At 45.0% G+C, this 10,252-nt stretch overlaps 1 protein-coding gene across 4 annotated transcripts in view; it reads left to right on the top strand.

The window, feature by feature from the left end:
* LOC103641553 (phospholipid-transporting ATPase 2) overlaps positions 1–6,841 on the top strand; it is an 81,860-nt gene extending 75,019 nt beyond the window's left edge. For 3 of the 4 annotated variants that reach the window (XM_020545600.2, XM_020545602.2, XM_020545601.3), the window contains 12 exons: positions 122–276; positions 382–462; positions 569–689; positions 1,225–1,328; positions 4,014–4,145; positions 4,427–4,580; positions 4,869–4,986; positions 5,104–5,277; positions 5,387–5,438; positions 5,922–6,049; positions 6,190–6,340; positions 6,435–6,839. In XM_020545600.2, the coding sequence (XP_020401189.1) occupies positions 122–276; positions 382–462; positions 569–689; positions 1,225–1,328; positions 4,014–4,145; positions 4,427–4,580; positions 4,869–4,986; positions 5,104–5,277; positions 5,387–5,438; positions 5,922–6,049; positions 6,190–6,340; positions 6,435–6,683 (1,619 nt within the window). In that variant the 3' untranslated portion in view covers positions 6,684–6,839. Of the gene's footprint in view, positions 1–121; positions 277–381; positions 463–568; positions 690–1,224; positions 1,329–4,013; positions 4,146–4,426; positions 4,581–4,868; positions 4,987–5,103; positions 5,278–5,386; positions 5,439–5,921; positions 6,050–6,189; positions 6,341–6,434 lie in introns of all 4 variants that reach the window. The other variant, XM_008664900.3, reaches the window with a different exon arrangement.
* Positions 6,842–10,252: the final 3,411 nt, after the last annotated feature.

Raw genomic sequence — 10,252 nt, 5'->3', positions numbered from 1 at the left:
TTTAAGAGATTGCATCAAACTTTTCAGGCTAGTCGTTTTTGTTTTACAAATATATCTATGATGTTTTGTGTTGCTTCAGTTTTATTTGAGAGAACGATTATTTATTCTAATTTGTGAACAGGACAACAAATACAGAGATATCTTGAAGCAGTAGAAATGTATTCTCAGTTGGGATTGCGAACCTTATGTTTGGGGTGGCGTGATTTAAAAGAAAATGAATATAAGGAATGGTCCAAAAACTTTCAAAAGGCTAGCTGCTCATTGGACAATAGAGAGGTACTTATTCTGGTTTAACCATTTTCCCTTAACCTTAGTAGTTCTGTCATTTGTCTCACCAACTCTTATTCTACTGTTGGCTAATGGTACTGCACTTATATACAGTTTAAAATTGCTGAAGTTTGTAATAGCTTAGAGCAAGACCTTCAAATTCTTGGTGTTACTGCTATAGAGGATCGTCTTCAGGTATATCTTGATCATTAATTGCTATCTCTAAGACTAACAACCAGTGGAAACACCTACAGCAATTTTCCACTTGCTACCTTGCCTTATAGATTCTTTTGGCTGACAGGATGGTGTTCCTGAAACCATTAAATTGTTGAGGAATGCTGGAATTAATGTGTGGATGCTAACCGGTGATAAGCAAAATACAGCAATTCAGATTGGACTTCTCTGTAACCTCATAACTTCTGGTATTGTACTATTGCGATACATTTATCCTTTAAATTTAGCAAGTGGCCATTTGCATCTAACAATACGAGTTGCCCTTTGCAAATGTTTTCTCCACTGGTCTATTGCAATTTCTTGCTCTATCATAGTATCCCTTCGACATTATTCTGTTGTAGCAAATCACGAGCTCTAAGTTACAAATAGATGATACCTTTGCAGAGTCTTCTGTTAAACTTGGTGATGTATGAGTAAAATAAATTAAAAAAATTACCATCTTATTTGTACTCTGCATTCTAGCTTAGTGAAATTATGCATGAAATAGATGGGTGAGTAATTGTTTGGTTGTTCCTGGATGTCATCACATGGTGGTTCTGAAGAAACTCATGTAACAGCTGTGCATATTTATTTTCTTGTTTTTTTAGTGTGGGACAACACACAGACCTATTTTGTGATATATAAACACTAATGCATCTGATATCTTTCTAGTCATGGAGTTGTGTTCTTCGCATGAGCTGTTTTGGTCTGCTACATGGTTTACTTAATATCTCACTCCTTCAGGGCCCAATAGTCAATTGTTATCTATCAGTGGGAAAACTGAAGAGGACGTGCTAAGAAGCCTAGAGAGGGCATTATTTATTATGAAAAATACATCTGAAACAAAGGTATATATATTGGAAGCAAGTAATTAGAACTTCAACAAGTATTTATCATCCCTTTCCTTTTGCTTTTGTCCCTTTGGTTCAACTTATTAAGCTAGATTCACTATAAAAAAATCTAGAATCCCAACCAAGCGCATGAGATGAATAGAGTTTCGAAAAGCTACATATTCCTCTAGTTCAATCTAAAATCTCCTAACCCCAAATTTTCAAAAATATTACCCACATGTCAATGTTTATAGGATCAAATCGTTTTCTTTTCTATTCAGAGGCCCCCACTCGACTCCCTCCCAGCGATGGCTAGGGTTGCCATCTGTTAAATACCCGTCTCTTGTAATGGGAAATACCCGTCTCTTGTAATGGGCTTGGCCCAGTTATCTGGTCTATTAATACACTGTCCAACCCTACTCTAGGGTTTGGGGTTCACATTCCAACATGGTATCACAGAGCTAGGTTTAGGTTTAGGTTTTTTTTCAGCCGTCGGTCCCAAACGACCGACCTCCTCCCTGTCCTCGGCGCGCCGCCGTCTCCTCTCCCTCCCACCTCCGGCCGCCAGCCTCCCTCCCCGGCGCGCCGCCCTCCCCTGTTTCCCGTACCCGCGCATCCGTCGCACTCCCGCGACGCCGTGCGCTAGGCCGCGCCTGCGCCAGGCCGCCTGCCGCCTGCGCTCGCGCGCCCGCCTGCTCCAGGCCGCCCGCTGCCTCCGGAGCCGCGCTCCCGTAGCAGCCGCTCGTCGCCGACTGCCGCCGAGGACCCGGCCAGGCGCGCCGAGCCCCGGCCTCTCCCGCGACTGGGCGATCCATCAGCTCGATGTCAAGAATGCCTTCCTCCATGGCACTCTGACGGAGACTGTCTACTGCAGCCAGCCCACCGGCTTCGTCGACGCTGACCGTCCGGACCTGGTTTGCCGGCTGAACCGATCCCTGTACGGCCTCAAGCAGGCGCCACGGGCTTGGTACAGCCGCTTCGCCTCCTACCTGGCCTCCGTCGGCTTCGTCGAGGCCAAGTCGGACACGTCCCTGTTCATCTACCGGCGCGGCGACGACACCGTCTACCTCCTGCTCTACGTCGACGACATTGTGCTCACGGCATCCACCGCCGACCTCCTTCACCGAACGATCGTCGCCCTTCAGCGGGAGTTCGCGATGAAGGACCTGGGGCCCCTCCACCACTTCCTCGGCATCACCGCCGAACGTCGGCCTCAGGGTCTCTTCCTCCACCAGCGCCAGTACGCCATCGACATCCTGGAGCGGGCTGGCATGTCTGACTGCAAGCCCTGCTCCACGCCCGTCGACACTCAGGCGAAGCTCTCTGAGGACGACGGGCCTCCGGTCGCCGACGCGACGTCATACCGGAGCCTCACCGGCGCGCTCCAGTACCTCACGTTCTCCAGGCCCGACATCGCCTACGCCGTCCAGCAGGTGTGCCTGCATATGCACACTCCGCGGGAGCCCCATCTCACTGCGCTCAAGCGGATTCTACGCTACCTCCGCGGCTCCCTCGACTACGGCCTCCTACTCCGGCCATCCCCGACGTCGGAACTCGTGGTCTACACCGACGCTGACTGGGCTGGCTGTCCCGACACGCGCCGGTCCACCTCCGGCTACGCCGTCTTCCTGGGCGCCAACCTCGTCTCTTGGGCCGCCAAGAGGCAGCCCGTCGTCTCTCGCTCCAGCGCTGAGGCCGAGTACCGTGCCGTGGCCAACGGCGTGGCCGAGGCCTCTTGGCTGCGCCAGCTCCTCCACGAGCTCCACAGTCCCCTCCAGTGCGCCACCCTCGTCTACTGCGACAACGTCAGCGCGGTCTACCTCTCCACCAACCCCGTGCAGCATCAGCGCACGAAGCACGTGGAGATCGACCTGCATTTCGTCCGCGAGCGTGTCGCTGCCGGTGACGTTCGGGTTCTCAGCGTCCCCACCACGCTGCAGTTCGCCGACATTTTCACAAAGGGGTTACCGTCCAGTGTATTTTTAGACTTTCGATCCAGTCTCAACATCTGTACAGGATAGAGTTGTGACTGCGGGGGGGTGTTAAATACCCGTCTCTTGTAATGGGAAATACCCGTCTCTTGTAATGGGCTTGGCCCAGTTATCTGGTCTATTAATACACTGTCCAACCCTACTCTAGGGTTTGGGGTTCACATTCCAACACCATCGACTCCCTGCACCCGACTCCGGCGGTCGGTGAAGTGGCTCAGCCATCCCTAAACCTCACACCTATTCCTCATCGACCCTTCGCCGCTGCACGTTGTCCGTCCCCATTTGTCATTGCCCCTTTCAGCACCACTCCAACCCCCACTTCAATGTTCGGTGACGGCGAGGCTCCATCCCATGAAAGACGATAGACACAACGCCTATCGCAGCAGCTGCCACCGCTGTGCGTGTTGCTCATGTAGTCATGTAGGACTCCATGCATGTGCTGGAGTGGGCGTGACTACAGCCACTATGCTTGGGCCTAGTGATGTGGGCGTAGGGACCCTGTGGCACAGCGTACTGCCCCCTCGCCGGCGATGGCCTGATGTTGAATCATCCCTGTCCTGTATTCTGTTTGAATTATCTGAACCATGTTTGTATCGTATTTTTTAAAATGTTCCTCTTGAGCAAAGAAACTAAGACTATGTTCGATTCTAGATGATTGATTCTTTATTTGTTAAGCTTGTGCTGAGTGCCTCCTCTTAATATGCTTATGCAGGGTCTTGCATTTGTTTTGGATGGTTGGGCACTTGAATTAATTTTGAAGCATTCCAAGGAGTCTTTTACTAGGTTGGCGATGCTGTCAAAAACAGCAATATGCTGTCGAATGACACCTTTGCAGAAAGCACAGGTTTACCTTTTGTTGTTTATCATTGTTTTTAACCTACCATTTGACTTGTACATCAATCCTTAAAGTATTGGATGGCCTGCTACATAGAAAATAATGTAGGGGAGACCACTAGGTTGAGTATTGTGCATGCAGCTTAACATCTTCTGTTCAGAGAAAAAAAAAATACAGATAGTTGTGTAATGGGCATTTGTCTGTTTCTTTTGATCTATCTTCAAACATGACATATGGTATTGTTATATAGCTGTTGGCTGGATAAAATTATGTTGTTTGCATTTGTGCAGCTTGTTGCTATCCTAAAATCCGTTGGCTACCTAACTCTAGCAATTGGTGATGGTGGTAATGATGTTAGAATGATTCAAGAGGCTAACATTGGAGTAGGGATTAGTGGTAGGGAAGGACTGCAAGCTGCAAGAGCTGCTGATTATAGCATTGGGAGTAAGCATACTTCTAGTTGGCACAAATAAATTCTATTTACTTCCAAATATCCATAAACCTGATCTAATGGTTTTGCTAGCTGGTACAGAAATAGCATATTAACCAGCTTCAAACAAGTGCAGACTTCTTTTTTGTTCATTAGTAATTTCAATCTTGCTTATCCATCCAAAAAGGGTACCATTTGCAAGGTTAAATTGGTTGCGGTTATCCTGTTATTTTATTACCCTTTTTGCACTTCACCTCCAAATTTCAATATACTTATTATGTATTATTCCTTTTTTTTTGCAGAGTTCAAGTTTCTTAAGAGATTGATACTTATTCATGGGCGTTATTCATACAATCGAACAGCATTTATTTCACAGTACTCCTTCTACAAGTCACTTCTTATGTGCTTTATTCAGATTCTGTGAGTTTTCCTTGTAATGCTTATGCCATTGGCTGCATTTTTCATTACAAGCTTATGCTACTTTGCACTTTGGCATGGGTTTTGTGGGTGCAACTGCTCACTTGAGTCCCCTTTTAGGTTTGCCTTTTTGTCGGGGCTATCTGGGACTAGCTTATTCAACTCAATTAGCTTGATGGCTTATAACGTTTTCTATACAAGTTTACCCGTCATGACTATAATCTTTGACAAGGATATCTCTGAAACAACGGTTATGCAGTACCCCCAGATTTTACTGCATTCTCAAGCTGGGAGGTAATATAATTTTGCCTTTAGTTGCCTTCGATATTTGTGGTAACTTCGCATACCATAAAGCTTGTGTGCATAAGTTTTGCTCATGCGAGTAGTTCCGTCATCTTGCCAGGCTTTTAAATCTCACTACATTTTGCGGATGGTTTGGGCGCTCGCTATATCACGTAAGATAATGCATTTCTCTGTTCCTTTGCTATTTTTTTTTCTGGAATTGGCACATCATACATCTTAGTAACTTTGGGAATATTGAAGGTGATCAGGGAGTTATTCTGTTCAAGTATGTTGTTCTGGTAGCCAATTAGCGCAATATCTGATATGCACCTTACGACTTCTAACTTTACAACATTTGTTCTCTGATAGACATGGGCATGCAGATGCACTTATGGGTAGATATATGAATCAGTTAGTATTATAGGTATATGTTGTGTGCATTATATTGGCTACCAAATCACAAATAAAAGGTGCAGAGTCCGCAGTCGCTTCATCACTGTGGCTAGCGCAAGTTATAATTCGGTCTTTTACTCTTGTTGTATCTGAGATATGGATTTGAATGACCTCATTTGTGCCTTCCACTGCATAGGCTTGTAGATGCATTTTGACTTTTTTTTTCCTCTTTCATTCCTGGTACTGTTATTGTTCAATTTCAGGCACTCGTCGTTTTCTTCATTACGATATGCGCCTACTCAGATGAGAAAAGTGAGATGCAGGAACTGTCAATGGTAGCACTGTCCGGTTGCATTTGGTTACAGGCTTTTGTTGTGACAATGGATACAAAGTAAGTTGTCATCAGAGGCGGCAACGGATATATCAGAATGATTTGTTCATCCAGATGAAATGTTACTTTTCTGTTTATTTCCTTCGGCTTTTTTGCTCGCGCATGTGCCTAGACTGACGTTGTCCTCTCTGTGCCTTCAGCTCATTCACTTGCCCGCAAATCCTTCTCATCTGGGGAAACTTTGTGGCCTTCTACATGATCAACTTAATACTCAGTACCGTCCCAAGTCTCCAACTGTACACAATCACGTTCCGCCTGTGTAGCCAACCTTCCTACTGGATCTCCATGGCTGTAAGTCTGCCGAACCATATTTTATACGGCTTTGGCCTGACCCCTTGTTCATTCCGCTTAACACCTAATGACGGAAACGTCTTGTCCCTCCCAGCTGACGGTTGCAGTAGGAATGGGACCGGTGGTGGCTTTCAGGTACTTGAAGAACCTGTATCAGCCTAGCGCCGTTAACATACTCCAGCAGGTCGAGCAGCGCAATGGATCTATCAGAACTTCTGGGAATCTGGAGTCGGCGGGAGCCAATCTCACTAATCTACTGACTGGCTCACGTAAAAACAGGGATTCTAATTATCGCCCTCTGCTTTCAGAGTCTGCGGAGTCTGTAAGTGCAAGCGGCAGCTAAGAATTGTCTAGGCTTTCCGTACTAGCATGACAGTCATACACTCATACAGACGGCAGAACAGTGAACTGTAACAGAATCATGCTTGTACTAAAAAATATTTCGTCGGGGTCAAAGCCAATAATTGTTTTGTTGGCCTAAATTTGATCATTTTTCTCAGTCTGCGCTGTGGCACCGTCTGTGCTGTCCGCTGTCGCACGTAGGGATGGTAATAGGATCTAAATTTTACGCTATAAAATTTAATTATCAAATCATATTAGGATTTAATTCTATTTTAAATTATTTTTAAACTAAAATTAATTAAAGGTACTAACTTGCTGTGAAGAAATATTTAAAGAAATATTTAGACGCACTCCTGTTTGAATTGCTGCTTGGGCGGAGGCACAGCTGTCAAGCTTCCGATTTTGACTTGGGGCTGTTTGGTTGCAGACGGGCCAATCTACCTGGGCCAGATAGAGAGCTTGTTAAAGACTTAAAAAAAACAAGGTCCTTGAAGGGTCTTTTATTCTAAATTTTAGGTAGTTTTTGGTTCTGGAGTATGGTAGGACTGAATCGCTCGCTTATAATTTGTTATTGTTTAGATTGGTTTTATATAGGATAGAGTGACTCTAAAAATAAAAAATTATGTTTAACTATTGAACCATCATGCTCCCCAAAAATCATGGATGGAGCCGCTACGCGATATAGAGCTACTTCATGTCAACTAACTCGAAAACCAAACACTACACTACCAGAGAGGATGGAGCCTTTCTCCACGCATCCATCAATGTACTCAAAATTTAGAGGACATCGTTAGATCCTCTATATATATAGTGTTTATGTCTCCTATATTCATTTTAAAAGTTTGAACAATAGATTTAACAAAACTAAAATATATATAATATACTAAGAGTAAGTATTTACAAAAATTAAAAATAAAATATCACTATAATGAGATATAGAGGACGCTTCTGAAGAGAGAGAATATATATGTATGTACAAAAATTAAAAATAAAATATCACTATAATATAAGTATTTACGTATATAGGATGAGATATAGAGGACGTTTCTGAAGAGAAAGAAGATATAGAAGAGAATTTGTTTAGTGAAGATCGTAAAAGATGGATATAAAAAGACGTTGCTTGATAAGACTGATGTTGCTTGGGCCAATCGTAATTGACTATGTTCTCCAAAAGAAATATGTGAACAGGTACCTTCGAAGTCAAGTTGCAAGTATACAAAAGCATGGTTAAAACGAAGCTTAACTGAGCCGGCAATCACGACGAAGGATAAGACGATCACGAAGCTATGCGTAGAAGAGCTTCGGCATAACGGCAGAGGGGGAAACCGACTTAAAGATGAAAAGCCAGATTAGACCTCGAAGAATTACTATAGAGTTATTGATAAATGTAAAGGGCATTAATGTAATCTTGCATGGGCTGCGACCCGTGCCTATAAATAGGTGAACAGTAATCCCGTACTATTCACGCTGACTTGGCATTCACTTTTGCGCCACGCCTGTATTTTCTTTCCTTCAAACCGAAGGTACATTTGTAATTTATCTTTGTCTACACAAGTAATACAAATAGAAATATATTAATAATAATGTTTACAGAAATTATGTTACTTTCTGTATTTTGTTTGAATGTTCTCCATTTTTTATCATGATCATGAAGGTACGTCCTTCATGACCTTCGTCCTAAATTCGTTATATCCGAAGGGAAATAATGATTTGAAGGACGAAGGGCTTTCGATATTTAACATTTTATGTTGCCTTATTCTTGATTCATAGCATTTGAGAACAAGTCCCCAACATTGGCGCCCACCTCCGGTGAACTCACGACCATTTTTTGAGTCTTGAACACTTTCGGCAAGCATCACCTTCGTCATGTCGTCGAAAAAAGCTTCAGCGACAGGGGCTGGTACTTTACAGCCGCTGGATCCCAATCAGGATGTCCTTTCTCTTAGAGAGGCCCGAAGTCAGAAGAGGAAGGCTGTTAGTCCAACACCTCCGGAGGATGACTTGGATCAGGAGATCCAAAACCTGGAGATCCTTCAGCAACAGGTGCAGCGCAAGAAGGAGAAGATGGCTCGTCTAGCTGACCTTCAGAGACAGATAGACGAAGCTTCTGAAAAGGTTCGTCATCTTGTTCAAGATGATCAGAGCCGAAGGGCTCCACGCAGAGAGCTCCATCAGGAAGGCTTCCACAATGAGGACGACTGGTATGAAGATTTCCATCATGGAAACTTTGCTTTCGATGATGCTTCTCCTCTCTCAACAGAATTGCAGGCTACACCATGGCCCCAGTCTTACAAGCCACCCCAGCTCCCCATGTATGACGGTCATACAGACCCGAAACAATTCTTGATGAGCTATGAGGCAACCATATCTTCGTATGGTGGCAATACTGCAGTCATGGCAAAATCTTTTGTCATGGCCGTCAAGAGCGTTGCTCAGACCTGGTACTCTTCTCTTCGGCCAGGGACAATCACTTCTTGGCAGAAGTTGAAGGATATGCTGATAACTAGCTTCCAAGGGTTTCAGACGAAGCCAGTCACTGCTCAAGCTTTATTTCAGTGTACCCAGGACCACGAAGAATACCTCCAGGCGTACGTCCGAAGGTTTCTGCATCTGAGGGCACAAGCGCCAACAGTGCCCAATGAAATTGTCATTGAGGCCATGATTAAGGGCTTCGGCCGGGACCTTCAGCGCAGTACTTTCCCAGGAAGCCACCACAAACGTTGGAGAAGCTGCTCCAGAAGATGGACGAATACATTCGAGCTGACAATGACTTCCGCCAAAGGAGGGAGGAAGCATTCAGGTTCTCTGAAATGACCAGGGGCTTCGGAGGAAGATTTCACCCGAGGCACGTTAGGTCAATTCATAGCTCTGCTCAAACTGATGATCGAGGGAGTCAGCAGCAAAGGCCACAATACTCTTCACAAGCTTCGGGTCAGCAGCAAAGTTCTTTCCGGCCGCCAGCGCCAAGGGGCAGAGGCGCCAGGGGCTTCGGGGGAAGGTTTGGAGATCAGCCAAGAAAAATCTATTGCCTATTCTGTGGTGAAGACAAGGGCCATACCACCAGGATGTGTCACGTTACCATCCAGAAGCAGAAGGAGATAGCAGAACCAGCTGCACAACAAAGTCAGCCGAAGCAGGTCATGCATACTGCTTCGTATCATTTGCCTTATATTCCAGAATATATAGGCAACCCACCCCGCAGCTTCTGTTGCTTCGGCAAGCCAACCCCAAGCATCTTGGCAGCACCCTCCACCACCACCGCCGACGCAGCGAGGACAGCAGCCAGAAGGGAGTCAGAACAATCACCTTCAGAGAGACTTCAGAGAGGAGTCCGAAGCTCGCACAGTCAATAGCACTGTGCCAGAGTCAAAGCACATTTATTGATAAATATCCTACCTCAACAGCAATTTTTTCGCATTTTTCATTCAGTATTACCTTTTTGTTAATAAGCAACAATTATGAGAAGTTTAAGTGTCTTTTATCGTTTTTCAATTCCTTGTAACACTTTCGTCTTTTCACCATAATAAAAATATGCTCTTTCCATAGGCTTGAGTTGCCGAAGCATACAAA

This window comes from Zea mays, chromosome 10 (assembly GCF_902167145.1).
Source record: "Zea mays cultivar B73 chromosome 10, Zm-B73-REFERENCE-NAM-5.0, whole genome shotgun sequence".
NCBI classification, from domain to species: Eukaryota; Viridiplantae; Streptophyta; class Magnoliopsida; order Poales; family Poaceae; genus Zea; species Zea mays.
The sequence above is the reverse complement of the archived record's forward strand: the minus strand, read 5'-3'. Positions and strand labels throughout refer to the sequence as shown.